Here is a 23,420-nt window from a genome sequence, read left to right as displayed (position 1 = left end):
ATCAACAGACCACTTGCTCCTTGGCTTCATCCTGTGCCAAGCAGCAAGGAGGAATGTCATCACAGGGGGCTGCATTCATATGCAATGACATGTGGCATCCATCCTTGGCTAGTCCGACAGCTGTGCCTCTGGAGACAGTGTGGAAACATTTCCTTGGAGATGTGGGAGGTTGTGGGGTGGGGAAGCTTGGAAGCTTGTTGCAGAACCCCTTCTCTATAAGTTCATACCACCCCCCAGTGGTTAAAGAATGTGAAATACTTTATGCAGGTAGCAAAGAAAGTTTTTATGCAAACAGCTAAAGTCAGTCCCTTGTTCTCCAGTCAAGAGTGTGTACAAGGAGCCATTGTGGAGATTCTGCTGACAAATTTTAGACCAAAAGCGTGTTCTTATTTGTATTTGGGTAAAGGAATCTATTTTGCATCCGAGTAAGTGGGAAGGTGGTGTTATCTTAGTTCCCATCAGCAAATAGAGAGAGAAGGGCTAAACCAAGTCATTAAAATGGTAGATTACATCTTCAGATGATTTTGGCAACCACTGGGTACTAGAGCTTTCAGCAGACTCTGTGCTGTGGTTTCCCCAAGGTTCCCCAATCATTGCCAGTGGCCCGGCAGCTTCTGCGTTATCTACTACAGGTTATTTCACCCCTTAGAAGTACTTGCTTCTTCCCAGGAAGTCTGAGGTCTCCATTTCTATTCCTGATACCTTGTTACGTTTTTCTCTAAAAAGCACTGTCCTACTACCAATGAAAACAGAAAAAAGGAAAGTTAAAGAAAAATCTTGTCCTTTTCAGGGCAAGGTCAGCCTGTGATAATTCTTTTTTAGTAACATATAAACACATTTCTTTCCTTGAGTGCATGTTTATCACAGGGATGGTTCCTCTTATGGATGTCTAATTATCAGAGACAACACGTGGCATCTGTTGGTGCAAGCCAAATCAGGAGTGATTAGCTATAGGACCAGTTGGAAATTTTTCAGAGGGGCTCATTTGCCTCGGAGGGACCCAATTACTCCTAAGCAACACGTTCTGCAGCAAGAGATCCCTTCTGGCAGATCCTCCGACAGGTTGCGAGCAGGTTTCCCCACTTGGCTGCCAGTCAGGCGTGTCCCGACGTCGGTCTGGCTTTCTGCCGAATGGCAGGTCCCCCTGACAGCCCATCCCAGGGCCCAGTGCTCTCAGGCTACATGGGTCTGGGACATCCCCAATATCTGGGAGTGACACTAGATCTTTGAGCTCCCCATCTTTTGCTCCTCGGGCAGCTGATACTGTTGCTGGGTGATGGGCAGCCATGAGATAGGCAGAAATTGCATCTATATCGCGGAGTTGCTGTAAAGCAACCCGAGGAGACCATTTCACTTGGGAAGAGATCATACTTTGCAGTTTCTGAGACAGCAACAACAAAAATTGCTTATTGCAGTGCTGAAAAAATAACAAAGCCCGACGGGATGATCAGTGCGCTACAAACTCAGAGAACTGAGCGGCCATTTAATTTCCGTCTTGGTTATAGCTACCAAAGAAGCAAAAAGGTCGAGAAAATGGGTAATTTTCTCAGCAAGCCGGGCTATTGCGTAGCGCAGTGAATTTTAGGGAACGTCAGCTGTGTGTTTGACTCGGTGCTCGAATTTGCTCACCCACACAAGCATATCCACTTCCCTCTGTGACAGCAAAATTGGTCCTCCCTTTTAAGGCTAACCTCTCAGCGGTAAACAGGAAATTCGGAGTATATAGAGGCACCTTCAATCTTCCCTTCAGCTTTACGACCCCTGCGTTTGTTTGGTGGGTGAGAGACGCGTTAATGGGTAAAATATCAGTCCCGCACCTCGGAGATTGTCGCAGGCTCTGATGACTAACCCCACGTGTGAGACGAATCACCCGTGAAAGGCCGGAGAGGGATGCGGGAGGAGCGAAAGCAGCTCTGCACACTGTGGGGACACGGGCGCCTCAGCAGGAAGGATGCATCGGTGCCACCTCTGTTGTGCCCCAGCTCTGGTGGTGGGAGGGTAACCTGGGAGGAAGGGGTTGGGGGGGTGGATGCTGGGGCTCCCGGGATGCCTCTCCCCACCGAGGGGTCTAATGCATGGGAACTGCGAAATGAAGTCACGTTTGGCCACCAGGCACATGAAGTTTCCCTCTCTGTGCTTCGCAGGGCAGCTGAACAGGGACGTCACCTACAGTCAGCTTTATTCTTTCCTCGACTGCCTCCAGGTAAGGTCTCTGGCTCTAGCTTACGAGTCGTCTCCCCCTTCCCTCTCGGCCCGCTGTTAAATCCCGGCTCCCCGTGCCTGCCCAGGTGAGCCCCTGCAGCGGCTGGCTGACTCCCAACGAGACCCTCAGGAATTTGACCTCAGAGGTGAGTCTCCACGAGGCTGCCCGGGATTTCCCTCTTGCACAGACCCTCTTCCACTCTGCCCTGTCCCTGTGCCTGAGGATATAAGCCTAATATCTCAAAGGCAAGACGTCAGCCCGCTTTTTTTCTTCAAAGGCGGGGAGAAGGTGTGGAAACATCTGTACCCATCCTTTCGAATACCTCTCGGGCTCTGGGGGAGAGCATGGTTAAGTTAAGGAATTTGTAAACGTGGTCCTTTTCCAACCTCTCAGCTGCCCAAACTTACTCGCAAGGGGTACGAGCTCCCTGAGACAAAACAGTTCAGGTTCACGTTCTTTAAGGCGAAAAATGTAGCTATTGAAAAAGAAACGGCTTGTGAATCAAGTCGCTGTGAGTATGAAAAGCCAACAGCATCGATTTCGCTGGCAGCGGGAGCAGGGGCCGAGAGCAAGAGCCTTACCCTGTCTTCGTTTGGGATTTGTGCTAATCTTCCTCAGACACATTTCCGTGGACTTAATCGCCAGATGGTGTGACCAAGGAGCATCCGGGCTCAGTGCAGGAATGGGAACAGACAGAACAGAGATGTCTTAAAACTCACCCTAAAATTCTGGCTGCAGAAGCCAATGGCACATAATATCAGCCACTTACTCCCTTACGGTACAAACAGATTTTTAATCCCAGCACCCCCCCGCAGCCATGTAAAAGAGCCAGTAACCAAATATCGTCAAAGGTGTCATCTCCATGTATAGTTGTATTAATGTTTGCATTCACTAAACAAAAAATATGGCCTTAATTTCACCAAGTCTTAGATATGTGTTTCATTTTATGCCCTGTCCCTCTTGACTTCAGAGAAAGCAATTAAGCACATTCCTAAATCTTTGCAGGATTGCAGCTTATACATTCGTACCAACAATACAGAGCATACAGCACACATAACTTCTGTCCATGAACAATTCATATGTCTGCAGGGTATGAATTAATCTTCTTTCTGAGCCCCTGTCTGAAACTAATTGTCTATGTTATAATCCAAACTGCACAATTTAAATATTTAGGAGATCCTGATCTCTGTTACGGCTGTAGAAATCACACTGGATATGTCAGTTAGGTAGACGCTCAATGGAGGCAATTTACTCTGCTGAAAGTAAGAGCAGAATTTGGTCTGGCTAGATAAGCGCTAGCACCCACAACACAGTAGCCCAAAGGATAATGGGAAAGGAGAACATTTTTCCTGTACAAAAAAAAAAAATCGGTTTTCTTTAAGAAGAATGGAAATGACTGGGCTGCCACTCATCAAAAGACCTCCGAAACCAAGAAACTCAGAATATTTGTACAGGCGTAGAGACACTACTAAGAGCTGTCTCCAATAAAATAACCGTATGCTGTATTAAACTTATTACATCAGCTGAGGCCTCAGTAGAACCTGCAATGTGAGCTGGGGAGCCCACCAGCTGGTGGTGCTCATGCAAGTCTATGTATGATGAAGAACCCCATTTTACCTCCTGCCCCCAGCTAAAAGGGCAACATTAGCTTTCAAATTCCCGACCACGACAGAAGCTGAATCCATGCAAAGCCACGTGAGTAGCAATGAATCATCATTAAATCGCTTGATTTTTGCAGAGAGCGTTACAACTTTCCAACGTCCTGAAAGAAATAGCGAGCTCCGAGAAATTTGCCAACTTTGATATTTTCTACATGGACTTCCCACTGAGACAAAGTAAGTTGCTTTTTTTTTCCTGTCTTTCTCACAAAGCATTTAGTCAAGTGCTGGGCTGCTAATAGGCTCCTCATATTTTAGCTCTGTACTGGGAGAAAGGCAGCATAAGCAGCCAGCCTAGGTGACCCTGCTGGCAGGGCTGGGGCCAAGCAAGGACCCTTAATGCCATCTCCCAGCTTCCCTGGTTGGGATAACCATGGAATTCTTCCTAGACAAGACCCCACCACCAGCCTGGGGGCCACAACTTCCCTGCTGGTGCTGGCTGCGGGTACCCACAACCCCGGTACACAACACAGTGGCCATTTGCACGTGGGTGGCAGGGGGTGCTGGTGGCGAGGCAACAGGAACAGCAGATGAGCCTCTGCTAAAAATGCCTCCTGCTTGTCCACTGCAGCTTCTCAGGTTGATGAATTAAAAAAGAAATCTCAAACCTACTTCAGTCCATAAGATTTGGGTTTATTTTTATTTTATTATTTTTGACCATTGCTTTATAGTAGGTCATCTAGGCTGGAGATGGCACACCTGCAGTGGTGAAGGTGGTCTTCATGAGCTGTAGTGTCATCACTGCCAGGGCTTCCTATTGCCTCCTCTGGGATAAACAGTGCCTCAGGAAGGAGAACTTTTCTCAGCCAGTTTTCCTGCCTGAATAACATAGCCACCCTGTCTTAACTCACTGTTTTCAAAAGTAGAAGCACCTCTCCCAGGAAGAACTGACTTCTTTCCTATGTTTCCTTAAGCACCTAATAATACTGTAACTTTTGACTTGAGGAGCTTAAAAACCTTGTCCTTCTGTGATCTTAAGTGACATTAGGCAAGTGCATCACCTAAATCACTTCCTTCTGCCACTGAGACTTAAAAAAATTAAAAGAACCAGAAACTTTTCATCGTTACCGTGAGCATGAGTGGACAGTGTTCTTGTGGGTTTGGGGGCAGACATCTGTCCCTGGATCCCTCTCAACTCCATTTCCCTTGCAAGATGTGCATGGGTCCACCTTCAGGCCTCACCCAGCATCAGCCCAGCTTCATTGCAAGGAAAAAGACGCTCACTCTTTCTTTTTAAAAAAAGGATTGGGATGAGGTGAGGGATTGCAGTGTGCAGCCTCTTCAAGTAGTTAGTGATGGGAAAGTAGGAAAACAGCTTTTCCCCTGTATCCAGCCTGAACCTCCCCTGTTTTAACTTCTGCCCGCTGTCTCTCCCCCTTCCACTGTGCACTGCTGTGATGAGACTGGCCCCATCCTCATCGCCTCCCCAAGGCCCTCATTGCCCCTCAACCTCCCTTCACCGGGCAGGAGCTTCAGCACTGGCCACTTGAGGGCCCTCCCTGATAGCATGAAATTTTATGTTCCCAAATTAGTATATAATAATTGGGAAAAAAAAAAAAAAAAAAACACCAAACAACTGATATGCATGTCCTTGTTTTTATATTCACATAGAGAGGTAGTTCCATGTTGGTCCTTCTTGAAAAATTTTGCCTGGGGACTGTATTTTAAATCCCAGCATGCAGACAGCTAAAACCCGAGCCATGAAGGGACAGAAGCACCCTGGCAATACTTCAAAGTGTCCACCTCTCCCCATCAGTGCCTGGCTGTCCTTGGAAGCACGAAGCTGCCAAGGCACCTAAGATTAGTGCAAAAAAAAAAATCTCCTTTTGCAGCCAAATCATATCAAAATTCACAAACTTGTTTTATCCTACATGACCCAACTCAGGAAGCTGGTTCTGGGTCTCATGCAGACCGTATGGAAGAGGTAAAGAAGGGAAGATGGGAGAGGGAATATTTCTGTCCAAAACTCTCTCAGAGAAGTGGACTCCTCTGTCAAGTTCGATATTGTAGCACAGAGTTTCAGGATGTCCAAGTCTCTTTGCAGCTTTTGCCTCATCTACTTAATATTTAACAAGTCATTAGGATTTGGAACAAACTACCTGCTGGGTAGGCAAATTACTTTAATAAGTTAAATGACTAACTTTAGGTAATTTATTTGCTTTCATGAAAAGAAACATCTTAATATAATTTGCTGTTCTTGATTACATCGCATTAAATAAATGAGGTAAACAAAATCACACATGCACATACAAACATCAGCTCTGAAAGACACTTTGCAAAGTTTCCTGCAGCCCTGGAGCCAACGATTCGAGCTTGCCATCAGGAAAGCTGTCAGTTCGTTAGAGTGCTCAAAAGCCAGCTAAGGCTGCTGACCTACTTTTCTGCTTTCTTTCTGAAGCAAGCGAAAATCCTCGCTTAAACTCTCCAGACATCAAATATTTAGCAGTGGTTGCACACTGTGATGAGTACATCGATTTCAGGCTGGCCTGGGCATATATATCATAGGAGCTCCTAGCTTTCTTGGAGTAAAATTTGAGTATACCAACATTTAGTCTAGATTTAGATGGACTTTCAAGCTCAGATATTGTCTTTGACTGAAGAATTTAGTGGTTCCTTTAAGAAGCGGTGCAATAAATAGGGGGTAGGGATTCATTGTTTTGGCTTTTTCTTGGGGTCGATGGGAGCAAGCTCTGGTCTAGTCTAGCCAGGTTTTTAAGTCAAATTCTGGACACAATCAGTTGGTGGGTATTTATTCAACGGCTCTAGGTTTATTGACGGTCAAGTATAATGGCCTAAATTCACCTACCTTGATGTATTATTTTACTTAATCCTCTGCTATTTCTGGCAGTGGAACAGCAGTCCCTCTAGAAAGTAAAACTCAACACACAGCCTGGTACTCAACGTATAACATCATATATAAGGAGTTAGGCAAGCTCCACGGTGTAACCCAAGGTGAATATTTGTTGTGCCCAACATACTGTAACTTCAAAACAAAGCTCCAAGCCCCGTGTCTTGAAACAGGTTTCTTCGGGTGTTTACTAAAGCACCTCAAGTGGGTTTCTATATTCAAAGCGGGAATATCGCCCTTCTGTGAATTCAGAGTTGGTATGGGGACACAGATGTCACTTTCTGACATAATAGTGAGGGTGCAAGCAACAGCGGTGAGCCTAGGTCAAAACTGTGGTGCTCGAATAGAGAACATCCTCCTGACAGGATGCTTGCATAATGCTATTAAGAATTCTTAATCTGTCATTATAAAAGAAATTATTGAATTTACAGTCTGTTAATGCCATATCCACTCGTCCCATGTTTGATCACTCCACAGCCCTTTTGAAGAGAGAAAGCTTTTTACTTCTCTAATGGCTCTGGGGCTTATAGCACAGCATCATTTGCATCGAATGTCATGCTTATGTAATTCAAAAGGTTATTTTGTTGGAGTTGAAAGACCGCTCAGAAGAGAAGTAACTGAAAATGACAGTCTAGTCCTGCAGACATCAGCCCATGCGAATATTGTGTTACCATCGCTTTCTCTAGAAAGCACTGTTTTCTTTATCTCCTTTATTATTTTTTTTTCACTGCTAAAGATGCGACTAAAATGGGAAATGCAAAAGTATTAAATCAGTATTAAATAATTTATAGCCTTACTTGCTACAGCATCCATCTTAGTTGGGAGGGAAAGTGAATTGTTTTACAATCATTTAAGTTCAAAGCGCTTTCTTGCATAAATATCGCAGAGAAAAAAAAATTAAGAATAAAGGCTTAAATATTGCCCCGAGGAGAGGGGATTGCACACAATATTGGCTCTGACAACTTTACATGAATTATCATAATCTTCGTGCAGAGCCGTCGTGTGCTTAAAAACACGGGCGGCGCTGCCAGGAAGAGGGGGCTACATCTCTGGTGAGGTGCCTACGTGCTCCCCAGTGATAACCCCTCCGCTTACGTTGTCTTTGCAGCAGCTGAGGAGTGGCGTAAGATGGGAGGCGAGCCCTGGCAGCTGATCGAACCCGTCGATGGTTTCCACCCCAGCCAGGTAAAACCCCAGCCCTTGAAAGCGGGTGGGATGCCAGAACCCACTGCTGCCTGGACCACCCGGTCGGAGCATCACGGGGATGCGGGTGTGGGGATTTCTCTTTTAAAAGAGGTGATGGTCCCCATTTCAGCCAGCTGCACTCTGCTCTAACTCCTGCAAGGTCTTCTGCTTGCTTGCTTTCACTCGTTGACCAGCACACCCCGGCCAAACGGGTCTTAAGCCACAAAACCAGACCCTTGCCACGTCGGCTGGCTACCGGCCTGCTCGAACACACGCAGGAGTTTTGGAGGATCAGGGCAGCGATGCAGCACTGGGAGAATCCAAGGGGCCCCCTCCAGCCCTGTCCCTGCCCTGCAGCCTCGGAGGCCACAGGTTTCCCCGCCGCAGCCTGGGACAAAGCTTTCTTTTTGAAGCTATACATTTAAATTGCTTTATGCTCTGTGGTTACGTATTAAGAAAAAGTTTTCTCCTGCTTGCTTGACCTCTAAGGACAGGTGGCAGGGGAAGGTTTACAGTCAGAAATAAATGAAAGGGAAGGAGAAGGAGCTGCTCCGCTGTAACTCTTTGCTTGCGTTCGATAACTTGGTGTGAGGTTGCCTGGCTCCCACCATATTCACTTCAAAGTAGTTTTTTCCGACTCTGTAAAACGCGTGGGGAGAGCATGTTCTGTAATCAGCCACAAACAAAGACTATTGGTTTCCTATACACTAGCTTCAGATTTCAAACACGTACGCAAAGCAAAGCAGCAGCGCGTCTTCCCCATACCGCCCTGAGAAAAACCATGCGTGAGCTGAAATCCCGCATGCAGCCTGCAGCAGCAGTGGCTCACACCGGTGGGTACAGCCTGGCTGGGGCTCTCCTGCCGGTCTCAACACGGTCACCCCTAGCCACTAAGTCACCACGGGGTGGTGGGCAGGTCCCGACAACAAAGGCCACTCTGGTTTCCCACGCTTTGCAATCTTGACTCTTCAGCTCAAGAATTAGGCTGGGCTAAATTATGAGGGGACAAATAGTGGGTGGTGGGCGAGATGGAGAGGGACAGCAAGAGCAGAGCTGGCTTTCCCCTCTCTGGCAGAAGGCTCTGCACAGCAGCAGCAGCAGCTGCTCTCCATCCCCTATGCATAGCAATGGGTCCAGAAGTTTCTTGCTACCTACTGCTATGAGGGAAATGTGCCCTCAAAGCGGCCAGCTCCACTCCCAACATTCCTGCCCTGCCCAGGGAGGAGGAGTGACCATCCTTGGTGATGTTTCTCTGGTGCACGATACCACGTGCCATGGCCACATTCTCTGTGCTGTGGTGAACACAGTTTGGAGAAAGCTGTCGTCTAGGGCACTGCTGCCTTCTTCCGCGCTCCTGGCTGTGCTCACTCTTCCACCCTGGCACAACCAAGCTGTGTGAGTGAACCTCGCTGTGTCACCCAGCCAACAGTGCTGCTTGGCAGGTCCCCCTGCTCAAAAGCATGGGGTGAATTTCTGGACCAGCTTTATGATGTGAGATAACACCCCATATATGAGCTGGCTGTGTGACAGAACTCAGAGAGTTGTGATCAGCGGCAGAGTCTAGTTGGAGGCCTGTAACCAGTGGTGTCCCCCAGGGGTCTATACTCAGTCCAATTTTGTTCAATATATTCATTAATGACCTGGATGAGGGGACAGAGTGTATCCTCAGCAAGTTCGCTGATGATACCAAACTGGGAGGGATGGCTGACACTCCAGAGGGCCACGCTGCCATCCAGCGTGACCTGGACAGGCTGGAGAGCTGGGCAAAGAACCTAATGAGATTCAACAAGAGCAAGTGCAAGATCCTGCACCTGGGGAGGAAGAATGCTAGGCACCAGTATAGCTTAGGGGTGGACCTGCTCGGAAGTAGGTCTGAGGAGAAGGATCTGGGGGTCCTGGTAGACAGTAAATTATCCATGACCCAGCAATGTGCCCTCATTACCAAAAAGGCCAATGGAATCCTGGGCTGCATAGGGAAGAGTGCGGCCAGTAGGTCGAGGGAGGTCATTCTCCCCCTCTGCTCTGCACTGGTGAGGCCACAACTGGAATACTGTGTCCAGTTCTGGGCTCTCCAGTTCAAGAGAGACAGGGAACTGCTGGAGCGAGTCCAGTGAAGGGCAACTAAGATGATTGAAGGATTGGACCATCTCCCTTGTGAGGAAAGGCTGAGAGAGCTGGGACTCTCTAGCCTGAAGAAGAGAAGGCTGAGGGGAGACCTTATTATGGCATACAGGTATCTAAAGGGTGGGTTGAAGGAGGATGGAGCCAGGCTCTTTTCAGTGGTTCCCAGTGACAGGACGAGGGGTAATGGGCACAAGTTGGAACATAGGAAATTCCGGTCAAATACACAGAAAAAATTCTTTATGGTGAGGGTGACAGAGCACTGGCACAGGCTGCCCAGGGAGGTTGTGGAGTCCCCTTCTCTGGAGATTTCCAAGACCCGCCTGGATGCAGTCCTGAGTACTGTGCTCTAGGCAATCCTGCTTTAGCAGGGGAGTTGGACTAGATGATCTCTAGAGGTCCCTTCCAACTCTGAAGATTCCGTGATTCCATGATATAATTTGCCCCCACACAGACCAAATAACCAGATGCGATACTCTCTTGCACTCTGGGAAAGAGCAGTCCCTGGGGAAGCGCTTCAACGGGAGCACATTGCAACCACTGATGGATTCCAACATTTCAGCAGCTTCTCCATTGACTGTGCTGTCAGTTCAGCCAGTGGGGAACGGCAGGGGGAAGTCCAAAGCCAAAATACATGCTTTAGTTGCTATCTTTTACATCCGTGGTGGTCAGCCGAAGCAAGGGCTGGGGGGGGAGGGGGGCTTGCTTAGCGTTGCCAAGTCTAAAGAGCCTCCTGTTTGAAGAGGGTCTCCTCCATAGCAGAAATTCCTGCCTGGCTACCAGGCCATGCCAGGAGATAGCTGCATGAAAAGTATGAACTCGCAGCCTGGGGACGTGGAGAAAGCGCGTCTGGATTTTTTTGCTGCAGGCCTTTTGCAAGGAAGCAATTAGAGAAAACTTGGCAAATGAAACGAGAGTGAAAATAGTGATGAAACGAACCCCGTTCCCAACCCTGCCATCTGGGGAAACTGTGCAATTCGAAAAGCCTGGAGTGAAGAAGAAAAGGTCTTTGCGTTATTTTTATGCCTTAACCTGAGGCTGGCCTGAGGCTTCCGATAACCCCCGGCAACAGGCCACCGAGGGAGTCAGGCTCACCAGATCGCAGCTTTTTGTCCAGGCTCTTGACCATCCCATATCCCAGCAGCAGCTCAAAGGTAGCACAGAGCCGAAGGCGGCAAATATTTATCTTAAAGGAATCCTGCCTCAGCCAAAAGAAAATTACAAAAGGGCACGGAAGGGCAGTTGCAAACCTACACATAGCTCCCGGAGCGCCGAGCTGCAGGATCCAGCAAAGCACTGCCATATTTCACTCCCTCGGGACCTGGCATCCTGCAGCGGTTATGATCTCCCCCTCCTGCTGTTAGGATGACGTTAATGCTTTTATAGGTACATTTTCCCTTACAGTCAAGGTGCCAGCTGTAGATATGCCTCACTTCAAGTGAGTTATTGCCCTTCTAGGATTTATTAATTAGCCTTATCCAAACATCCACCGCTTTAAATCCATTTTTCTTTTCCTGCTAGTATACAGAAGTCTGTTATCAACATACCACTATTTGGGCTGAGACGTAGCACTCTGCTCTGAAAAAGTGGCTCTCTTAATAAAAAGAGGGGGAAGTGTGAGCAGAGCGTGCTATTTGAGAGGACGCTTGAGACAGGTGATAAACAATTCACTCACTCCTCATACTAGTTTTATTTGAAGTTTTACTTTCTACCAACATGAATGCCTCTGGCCAGGTACGGCTTTTATACCATGTAGAGCTGCCTAGTGGGAGAGGATTGATGCTGTGCAGCTCATCAAGTGAATGGAGGCTCTTACTTCAACCTCCGCAGCTATTCTCACCTCACATGCAGCTTGACTAATAAACACGATGGATGAGACCTAGCCTGGGCACGTCTACTGGATTTTCTCTCTGAAGATCTCAAAGCACTTGAGAAATATTCACAATTATTTTTTTTTCTAATTTAGCAGCACCCCGAGGAAAGCACAAACATTTTAGCTCTTTCCTTCAGATGCAGATAAACTTTGGAGTTTGGGATACAAGAACTGCATTTCTCCTCTCTGGAAGAGGACCGTGATCTATAGTTGTTATGATACAGCGGTGGGCAGGATAAGCCGGTGCCTGCCCCTGGATTTCACCTGCCCTTTATCTGCTGTCTCTTTAATTAAAAATACTAACCTGCCGGTATAAACATGGCAGAAGCAAGTGTCAATATGTATATCCAGTAGTCCAGTGGTCCAGCTATGCAGGAAGGATGTGGAAGGAAACTGAACCTCCCTAACTGAGAGTTGCGGATTTAGCACTGCAAGGAGAAGGAAAAGAGAAAAAAGTAAAAAGGCAACCATGTCCCATTAGAGCTATTCTGGATTTTCATGCATTGGGAAAAGGTTAGATTAAGACACTCAGGCAGGAAAGCTAGCCCCCATAGTCCCTACTCCAGACAGTATTTTATATTTAAAAAACCCTTGAAAGAAGGGATAAACACCGATGCCCAGAAGTACCTTCCCTTACTGCAAGTTTCTTGGGGGAGAAGGGGGTTCCCTGCACCTTTTTAGTAAGTTGCAAAACAGAAGGGTTTTGTTTTTGCAAACAAGATACTCATTGCTGGCATCACTCCATTCCTCCAAGTTTCAAAGCTAAAATTGGGCTCCATGAGGTTTTTTTCCCAGAACACCAAGCTCAGGCTGTAGGTGGAGGAAATTCACACCATTTACTTTTGACACTTAAAACCAAAGCACATCACTCGGTCCTCCTCAGTTCCCTCTAGAGCTGTTGCTGAGACACCATGCCCTGAATCATAGAATGGTTTAGGTTGGAAAGGACCTTGAAGATCATCGAGTTCCAACCCCCCTGCCATAGGCAGGGACACCTCCCACTAGACCAGGTTGCCCAAGGCAACATCCAGCCTGGCCTTGAACACCTCCAGGGATGGGGCCTCAACAGCTTCTCTGGGCAACCTGTTCCAGTGCCTTACCACCCTCAAAGTGAAAAACTTCTTCCTAATGTTTAATCTAAACCTGCCCTCTTCCAGTTTAAAGCCATTCCCCCTTGTCCTATCACTACATGCCCTAGTAAAAAGTCCTTCCCCATCTCTCCTGTAGGCCCCCTTTCAGTACTGGAAGGCCGCAATAAGATCTCCCCGGAGCCTTCTCTTCTCCAGGCTGAACAGCCCCAACTCTTTCAGCCTCTCCTCATAGGAGAGGTGCTCCAGCCCTCGGATCATCCTCGTGGCTCTCCTGAAGCCAGGCTTGAAGTCCGGCTTGGAAGAAATCTGACTTTCTCTTCCCACTGACTGTGGTGGAAGCCCAGGGACTGCTTTTTTCGGCACCTCTCCCTTTCTCTGAAATCTCACTGCAAACTGTTTTGAGTGCCAGATGGCTGCAAGGACATTACTTCTCTTTAGAACAGCTGATATTACTTTGTTTGAATGACAGGGCCATGCATTTCAACAGGATCCGGCATAAATGGCCTCATTTCTTGCTTTTATGAAGTTACCAGGGAGAACGTGAAAGCCCTGAGCATCACAAACAGGAACCTGAGCCGCTTGGAAGATTCTTAATGATTATGTACAGTCAGGAAAGCACAGCTTGAGCACAATTAGAGTCTCCCTTTTCTCTTTCCTTAAGACGTAGCAAAGCACATTCCAGCCAAGAAAAAAAAAAAAAAAAAGAGAAAAAACTGAAATGACGCATATCAGATGAGTTGGGTATTTACAGTTTGCCGAGAGACATTCCCATGACCAGGTTGGTACAGGAGAGGAAACAGATAGCCAAAAGCTGCTGAAATAACACAGCCACCTCCCAGGCACAGTCACCCGGGGCTCTATGGGGAATAGGTAATATTTCAATGAAAATATTGCTTAGGGGTTGTCATCCTTACAGAAAATGAATTGCAGAAAATGAACGAATCTTAGCGAGTCTCAAAGCGCAAGAGCTTTGAATTTAGAAAAGACCTACAAGAAAAGTGATTTCTAGAAGCCTGAACCCTTCTCTGTGCCACGCTACTCATCCAGAGTAAATTACCAAAACTAGGACCACATGAAATGATGTCTGAGGATGACCTACATAGTTTAGGACACTCTAAGCACATACACCTTAAATTCCAGTCAACAGTAGCCTGAAATCTGTAGAGCACATTTCCAGTGACACTTTTGCAGAAGGTGCACCGTGCAAAGATAGTAGGGGTTTTTAAACGCATTCTGCTAAAAAAAACATTTGGAACGCTTAGGGACTTGTAAAGAAGGTCTGGAGACGATCATGCCAGAACAGACCACTCTGACAGAGACAGGTCTCAGCCCTCTAGCAGGCATAGGGTGTCCCAGAACCACCACGTTTGGTCACATTAGAAATCTTGACCAGGAGAAAACATCCTATTGCACAGTCTCACCATCCCTCTCCCCTGCCCCAATTCCTCCATTAGCTTAATGACACCTTGAGTGACCAGAGTGTAAAAGCTTCCACCCTACAAATGTGCTTCTTGTACACGAGCTCCAAATAAAAGAAAGTTTTTGTCTCCCAGCCCATCATTACAGTTTCTTTCAAAAGCACAGGATTTAAAAAGAAGCACATAAAAATTCCCCAAAGGCTCCAGGCTGTTCCCAAACAACAGTATTCAAATAGTTTGATTCCATAAACCCATCTTGGCCCTTTAAAAAAAAGGGCTTCGTTAGCCCTTTTTAAACCTCATAATTGCAATCAATGTCAGAGTGAGTTTTAGGGTTGACAGTAAAGTTACTGTATAAGCAAAATATTATTGTAGGTCATAAGTTAAAACAAAAATGCATTAGCTGGGTGTGAAAATTCGGTTAAAGGAGAATCAGGCTGTTGGCTCTTCCCCTTTCTACCACCCTCGATGTTTTCCACCCAGGCAACACAGCAGATATAAAATTTCTCTTTGGTGCATAACTTGTAGGGCAAAAACCTCTATGAAAACTGGAGCAGTTCCGGTGTCGAGGAGAAAAGCTATTTTACCACTTCCGCGGGTCTCATGGAAAAAAGCTCTGAAGACAACCAACAGCAGGGACAAACTTAGAGCATGAGAGCTGGGTGGCTTTGAACCCAGATATAATTTGGCCTCTTTTTCCTCAGCACCTGTGGTTTCCTTATAGGATAGCAGAGAGAATATTTATCAGAAGTATCAGAGGCATTTAGAAGCATGGATTCCTTTGGACTTGCAAGAGTTTTATGCATTATATCCAAGCTGCGCTTTTGAAATACTTTCAAAATGGTTTTTTGGGGGGGAAAAAAAAAAACAAACCCAAACCATCAGACTCTAGGGCTTTTGAGTAGACGTTTATGGACCAGACATCATAGGCATGGTTGGAGACTACTATTAGACCAAAAGATGGGTAAGGGAGATGCAGTTATATGGTTCTTACCTTATTTTTACTGCTCAGAAGGATTTTTCCCCATTCAAGAAGCTGGAGAGGGGTAATTTTTTTTGTTTAGAGGTTATGGTCCATCACGTGGCTACACAAGGGAGTCTTCTTTCTGGTGGAGTCTCCTAAGAGCTGGCATGAAACAGCTACATTATAAAGGCACAAGAAATTGGTAACATTTGTGCTGTTTGCAGATTGCGGCAGCCCTTGGAACAAGCATTACCTGGCAGAAGGCGCTGCATGAATGGCCTCAAGTGCTTGGAAAGGAGAATCCATTCAACGACCAGATTGAAGCTATCTTCAAAGATCAAGGTGGACACTGATTTCCAAACTGCCGGAGACCTGACGTGGTTTAAGGTGATGCTTCCCAGTGCATTCCATGGAACAAGATGATTAAAGACACACACACACACACACACACACACACAAAGGGGGAGGGCAAGTTATCAGAGCCAGTAGCAGTGGACATAACCCAACAGCGTTCTTCTCAGTTTGTATCTCACCAGCGCAAGTAGGCTATGCTTTTTCTGTGGAGCTACAAAAATAAAAAAAATCAAAAGATACCTGCCAGCTAGACCATTTATTGTACTGGTTTGCAAGTCTGTACGATTTTTTTTTTTTTCCATATGTATAGCAAACTCCTAGCTCTGCTTCATATTTTTTTTTCCTCCCCTGCAGAACATTTTTTTCTGGGCTTTCCGTTTGTACTGTTTCAGCTGTTAAACTGATCCCAAAAGGGAGGGGGAAGGGGGAGAAACCCCAACCTCATTATGTTGCTGTAAGCTGTGTGTATGTAATTGCCCTGACTGTCAATACATTATTTAGCTGCTATTTGCTTATTAAATTGTGCCAGGAATAACAAGGCACTAGAATTTTGATTCGCCTGGCAGCATTAGTGCAGGGCTGACTGAGTACAGGTTCTCCTCTGCCCCCTCCCCCCCCCCCCCCCCGCCCCCACCGAGACAGTAACTTGACAACCCTTCATGTATTTAAAACAGGTTGCTTTTTCAAGCTTTAACACATCTTTACTCTTTCACTGCCTAACAAATACCATAGACACAGTCCTGTATCTTTTACAGGCACGACCCAGGGAATCGCTGAAGGTACTGGGCAAGCCCTCACCTGCTCTACTTCATACAGACTTGAAGGTTGAGGGAGTTACTAGTAGTTTTTTTTTTCCACCAGCTTATCCAATGCTTTTAGCAAAATAAATAGAAAAATATTACAAAATTAGAGACAGCCCTCCCCTACTCACAACCTTACTGGTGGCGAAGGGATCAGACAGCATTAAAATGGCATTAATTACAGGTGGCAAAAAAAATCTGGTAAATAGAAGGCGTTAATGTGACACGACTAAAACCCATTCAAATTAGCCAAAGCTCCAGTAGATTCCCTCTGCTCTTTATTCTGAACCCATCCCTTGCGTAAGGCTGCGTCACCATGCACCAGCTCTTAGGCTAAAGGAGCTGTCCTGGCCGTGTAGGGACCTTTGCGCACTGGCCGTGGCTGTAGGAGATGCATCTGCTCAGTCTTTTGGGTAGGCAGAGGATGGCTTGGCTCGTGCTGTTTTGATTGAAGCACTTATTATTGCTGTCCTAGATCCTCTTCCCTTTTTTTTTTTTTTTTTTGGTTGAGTACAGTCAACACCGCATCTTTTATTAAGATAGAAGTCCTTTTGGGACAACTGCTAACGTTTAAGTAAATATTCAAGTCACCTACTTCAGGAAAGCAAAGGGAATACATTTCTTAATTGAATGATACTAATAAGGCCCCAATTCATTCAAGGCATTTAAATGTGACCAAAGTATCCAATCTCCCAAGAAACAGTTTCGTGCCTGAGGAAGACTGTTTAGCGTCAGAAGGGGAAGGAAATCTATCTGCTTCCTGTACAAATTCTCTCCACCGAACAGCGTAACATTCAATGCACACCGGCCACATAGAACACCTTCTAACTACTTTTTGTTACCTATTCAGGCTTCCTATCTTTCATTGGAAACAACGCAAGGACAGGAACAAGTGCATCCACGTGTTTTTACTATAGACCAAGTACAGCACAGACAATAATTATAGAATATCGGTTAATTTCCTCTACACCAAAACACAGAAACGTAGCAATTAAAAGGGGAAGGGAGCAGTGCGTGTTTAGAAGCCACATTTTCAGGCGATCTCATTGCAAATTATCATATTTCATTTGAGGTTGGGATTTAATAATGCCAATTAGGAGTTTTACAAGCTGTTAAAACTGAAATTTCCTCAGCTAAAATAAGCTTCATTGCCCAGAGCAAAGCATTTTCCATTCATAGACTTTCTTATTAGTGAACATCTTGAATTTCTGAACAAATGGCGGCGGGGGAAAAAAAGCTTTCTTATAAAAGTAGAACAGCATCTTCTCAATCAAAAGGTGACCTGAAACCCCCGCAACGGAGTCCCAAAGCCGAGCTCTCAGATCTGCCCTGTATAATTGCTCCATGCTTGACACGGGGTCTCTGAGGGACTTCGTGAGTCAGGCTGGCCACTGACTGAAGGACCACTGACCAAACCCTAAGTCCTCATGCCTCAGCTGCGAGCTCTGCAGTTCAGAAATAGAAGTAGGCTGTATGTGGAAACTTGATTTGTAACTAATGCAGTAACTACTTGCAAATAAAGATGAATTTTGTGCCTCTTAAGCCGTCAGCTTTTACAACTACAATGTCTCTGCATTTTTTCAAAGAATGCAAAACCCAGCTGAAGATCTGCACCCCCAACCATCAATCACTTACCAGTACCGCTCTAAAAATAAATGTTCTATATTTAAAAAAATGTTTCTGAAAAAGCTTACTTATTCTAAAGCAGTAACGAGCTATGAATCCCAGTCTATTGCATTAGTTCAACTGTCTCCTGGTGCTTAGATTGGTGGAAGGTGGCAAATGCACAGGGAAGAGACTTAAATGGGAGGGGGGAGAAGTTTCTCTTGGAAAGCTAAGTATAGTTCCATGAAATTCAAACTTTACAGCAGTACAGATTTCTAGAAGGAATGGTCTATCAAGGTCTTTTTTGGGGGAAGAGTTAGAGCACATGGATATGGGGGGGAGGGGGGGTGGGATTATGTCACCAGCTAGTTCCAACACACTGCAAATGGGAAGGCTTTTTTTGAAGTTATTCTATTCATAAACTGTTTTCACAAAATTTCAAGCTTTGTTTGAAAACAGACAGTAGGAACTATTTTTGAAGTATAGAACATCTATAGCTATCTGAAGCTATTTGAATTGTCCGGCCTCTTCGAAAAGGATCTGCTAGAAACATGAAAAAAAATGTTTGCCAACATTTCTGCAATTTGCCACAGCACACCTTTAAAAGAGCAGGGGAATCATAGAATGGTTTGGGTTGGAAGGGACCTTGAAGATCATCTAGTTCCAGCCCCCTCTGCCATGGGCAGGGACACCTCCCACTAGACCAGGTTGCTCAACCTGGCCTTGGACACATCCAGGGATGGGGCCTGCACCACTTCCCTGGGGAACCTGTTCCAGTGCCTCACCACCCTCGGAGTGAATGCAGGAGGTGGGGGCAAGTCAGTAAATGCAGGCTTGCTGCTAAGCCAGCATCACACGCTTCTGCTGGCTGCATCACTGGTAGCTTGCAGCTAGAACTCACCGTCCAGGTCAGCTTTGCTAACTTGCATCACCTGTTACACTTTATACCTTTCCTCGATGAGGATAATTTTTTATCTTGGGTAATGAACAAACACAGATTTGTTTCTACAGTGGATAATAGCCCAATTAGACTAAATAAAAATAGGCCATTCCCTTAGATATATCAAGTTCCATTCTTAAAACCTTTCCATGGACTTGTTTCATAATTTTATAGCTGATGATTTTCATTATCATCCACATGGAATTTTAAGTAGACAGCCTACTGCGGATCCACAGATGCAATTCGCTCTTCCACTGTCAATGTTATGTTGCTACTCTGCTGCCGTCTCTATCGCAAGAGACAAGAACCATCTCTTCTCTCCATAATGGATGAACTGCTGACCTCTAGCAGCCTCTATGCTCATCTAAGTTCCAACCAGTTCACAGTAACTGCCCACAGACAATCTGGCCTCCCACTACGAAATTTGGTGCCAATTACCCCTGAGGCATCATGGTGTCTTCCCAAATCAAGTGGTATTTTGGGACACAAATACTGAAAAGAATCCTTTCTTAAATATTGCGTGGAGTCCAGCTTTTCTTCTTCAGTCTACAAACCAGTATTTCAAATGCATAGATGACATTATGAAAAAAGCATAAGGTGTTTTATTCTTTATTTTAAATGAATAAAATAGATCTCAATACATAGTTTGGAAAGACATCAGAAAAAGAAAAATAGATTTAAAAGGAAAAGTACAAAAGTGGCAGGATGAAAACAGTATAATCTAACAGAATTTAGTGTTTCGAGTGTGAATATATAACAGCAATAGCAATTTTAAGTATTCCACTATTGCATTTGCAATAGTGAAGTAATGAGATAGTATTTCACTAAGCCCAGTGAAAAGCTGTGAAAATTGCAAATTTTAACTGAATAGTTTTGCCATTTTAATGATGGGTCTGAAGTTTTTATTAGCATTTATGAATATGTCTAAGAGGGGGAGGAAGACCCATACTTTTGGCCAGCAGAGTATTAGTTGGTACATAGCAGCTTGGTAGTATCTTATGGAAAAAAAAGCACTTTAACAACGTATCCCTGGTTCTCAAATGGAGAATTCTTGTACAAACCATGAGTCCAAGGAAATACTGACATATACAATCCTAAACCTATTTTTTTTTCTGGTTTGTTTTAATTTTTTTTTTTAATATAGCAGTCCTAACAAAAATATTCAAGACCTTTCATTTCTATCAAAGTGCAATATACTGCATACATAATTCCACACCTGTAAACCACATAGAATACATGCCATGCACTTATCCATATCAGTTTGTACAAGAAATTGCAAAAAGTATGCATATATTGTGCATGTCTTTTGTTCTGACCACAAGGACACTGTGCAAGCAAGAAATACCTATATTGCAAGTTGTAGAATAAAATTTACTACTAACTTCTCTGCCTGATCAATAAAAAAAAAACCCAAACCAACAAACCCTCCAATATTGAATCTTGGGCTTCAGCACCATCCTTGTTAGAGAACTCTGAGCTATTGTTTCTTTCAGGAAGCTGAGTTATCTAGTAACCTTGTTTTTTCACTAGCTTGCCCCCCTTCTTCCTGCCCTGAAGTGTGATTTCCTGCAATAATTTAGTTGTTTAAAGAGAATGTACTTAGCTAAAAGACTTCCAAAAAAGAAGTTACATAAATATTTAGCACATTTAGAAACAGCTAATTGCTTCCTACCATATTCAAAAGCTAGGAAGTAAAAGAGTTAAAAAAATCCTTAAAATGAAATAAAAATACTGCATAACATAGTCCTGTATTAATGTTAAATACTCTCTCAAATTTAAAGCATGAGTGACCAAGAGGACTTCCCACATTTTCATTTAAGTTCTTTTTTGTGTAGTTCACGTGGGGTTTTGCATACAAAGAAAATATGTATTTCCCTTCCAGAGTTTAAAGCTTTCCAATAGGTTTGTAGCAGGCATCAGGCTGCCACATGCGAAGGTCAACAAGGACTTGGTTGAGCTTTTGCATCCAAAGGTTACGCTCTTCTTTAGTATCAGCAGACAGCCAGTTCCTAAAAGGCAAAGAACACAATGGATTAGGTAAGTCCTTCTCCACCTCTACTTAGTTATTCTGAAAAATGTCAAGCTGATTATCCACTGAAGCCCAAATAGCAGGGGAAAAAAGTGAAGTCAAATACTCCACAATCCTGTTACCAAGCTAGCTGGTATTTCTGCTTCTAGAAAAGTTGAGTTCTTTGTCCTCAGAAGACTGAAAAGTGACAGCAAGACAAAATAGGACTAAAAGTGAACCAAACAGTTCAAGTGTCATCCCAAAGTCTTAGCATTTAAATAAGCTTTGCATTGCCATGTCAAAGATGTAAAGTTCCTGTTATTAAAACTATCACTTGAGGCAAAACACCCCTCCCACACACATCCCATATCCTCCCACAACCATAATGATTTTTATCCACTCACTTTGTAACACAGAGTGTGTCTCTGCATTGGCTGACAAGAGTCTCTCTGTCATCTTCCCTCTGAGGACGGACAGTTATTAGTTCAAAAGTGTTGGGACGGGCACAGAACTCCCGGTTGGCAGGTTCAATCTGATGATTAGTGCAGTTAGCCAAGTTTATCCGGCCCAAAGGATGCTGAAAGTGAAGATAGTTCATCAGTCAAGAATACTGCAGGCAAGAGTAATTCTGAACAACACATGCTTTGACAGTTTTTGCCATATGAAGTGCCCCCCCAATCAATTACTCCATTCAAAAGAGGAATTACACTTTTTGCATTTAAGAGCCATAGCCAAAGCAAGATAACATAGACAATGGAACATGCCCTGCTCAACTGTGTACAATACAGCTAACAAATCCATCCCTTACCAAAGGATTAGGCTCTAGAAAGATATCACCCCCTTTTTTATTCCTTAAAATTTAACTCTCACATTCAAGAGAACTTCATAATAAAATCCAGAGAGTAAACCCTGTCAAAGCCTAAAGAAAACAAGCACTTTAGGCATGCTTGCATCATGCTTGTCAAAGCCTATAAAAGCATATGGATTCATCTTCAAACAGGCAACTAAGACAACCTAAGTGCCACATCCAGCTGCTTTAGCTCCCTCTATAGTCAATAGCTAGACCCCCTCTGAAAGCATTTCAGATTTCAAGGCAGTTATCTCTTTCTGCTGACTATAGACAGAGGCTCAACTGTATACTTAAAGTTAGTTACAGACCTTGGCTCTGATTCTTCACACCTACAGAATACCTCATCAGGGTAACATCACAAGCTGCTCCTGACTTGGAGAAGAGTTTGCTATTTACTGGGCATGTTCACTATAATGTTCCACAGATAATTAAAATAACCTAAGTTACAGGAAAAAGATAGATAGCTCCATTTCAAGGAACATCGAGAAACAGGTTGCATGTTGATGATATATGTACGCCATGGGAAATATATTTTAAAAAAATCCACAATTTAAAGCAATCATTGCCCAATACTGATATTTCTGAGCTACATTTATGTCCACATCATGGAACAGATAAAGCAGGGGTAACGGGAGGCATTTAATAAGGACAGAGTTTAATATTGCTGTAGATGACAGTATATCAAAAGAATATGGCTGACCCTTTCTCAGATTGATAGTAAAGCAAGTCAGAAAATTTTCAAGAACAGAACCTGGAAAACAAACCAATGCTTCTGTCTTGCAGACAAAAGCTGAATAAGAACCTTTTTCTTGCTTAACTCAGTTTTTTTGCTTATCTTCTATTACAGTAGGCAGAGATTTTTCCCTCTCTCCTAGCAGGGAAAAAAAAACAGTACATTGATATATTTTGGCAATGTCAACTATCAGCATATGGTCTTCCTCTGTTAGCTGGGAAGAATCTCGACTCAGGCATCTGGATTGGCATAGAAGACCCAAAAGGACCAGAGTTTGCCACAGAGTTTGGGAAAGAAAGTGTTCTGCCAACAAACAAGCGAGTGTTTAATGGTAAATTAGTGCTTAAGTGAGTCAGAAAAACCCTCCTGAAAGCAGTCTTTAAAAGGACCTGGAAATATTTCAGTACATGCTGCAAGAACAAGCTAAGGAGACAAGGTTCACCTCAGTGACAGATGAACCTCTGATTTGTCTCATTAGCCAGACAGTAACTTAAGTTTCTGTGAGAACCATTTAAAAAGCCTCAGTTTCAGCTATAATGTGGAGCTGCAAGAAAACAATGACTGCAGGTAAGATAGTCCATAATTACAGCTATGCTTCTGCAATACAGAAGCATTGTCCACGCTAATTCTTTACCATATTAAGTGTTAAAGTCTAAAACTTAAGGCAATTAGATACAGTCTGCTTAATAAGCTGTACAAGTATGATAAATTTTAATTAAATAATTAGTTGTTTGACAAGTGCAATGGAAAGCCTTAAGACTAAAGGGGA

The 23,420-nt window shown here is 44.4% G+C and overlaps 2 protein-coding genes across 2 annotated transcripts in view; one reads left to right on the top strand and one right to left on the bottom strand.

Moving 5' to 3' along the window:
• AOAH (acyloxyacyl hydrolase) overlaps positions 1 to 15,934 on the top strand; it is a gene marked incomplete at its 5' end in the record, with an annotated part of 87,846 nt that extends 71,912 nt beyond the window's left edge. Inside the window, 5 exon segments of the mRNA XM_082499415.1 lie at positions 2,145 to 2,203; positions 2,289 to 2,348; positions 3,942 to 4,038; positions 7,818 to 7,894; positions 15,586 to 15,934. Coding sequence (XP_082355541.1) covers positions 2,145 to 2,203; positions 2,289 to 2,348; positions 3,942 to 4,038; positions 7,818 to 7,894; positions 15,586 to 15,714 — 422 coding nt within the window. The 3' untranslated portion in view covers positions 15,715 to 15,934.
• A 5,011-nt stretch (positions 15,935 to 20,945) lies between these two features.
• Positions 20,946 to 23,420, bottom strand: part of ANLN (anillin, actin binding protein) — a gene marked incomplete at both ends in the record, with an annotated part of 28,503 nt that continues 26,028 nt past the window's right edge. The window contains 2 exons of the mRNA XM_082499414.1: positions 20,946 to 21,069; positions 21,473 to 21,645. Coding sequence (XP_082355540.1) covers positions 20,946 to 21,069; positions 21,473 to 21,645 — 297 coding nt within the window. The remainder of the gene's footprint in view (positions 21,070 to 21,472; positions 21,646 to 23,420) is intronic.

Source organism: Vanellus vanellus, assembly GCF_965231255.1.
Source record: "Vanellus vanellus genome assembly, chromosome: 2".
Classification (NCBI taxonomy): domain Eukaryota; kingdom Metazoa; phylum Chordata; class Aves; order Charadriiformes; family Charadriidae; genus Vanellus; species Vanellus vanellus.
This window is presented reverse-complemented; position numbering and strand designations above follow the sequence as displayed.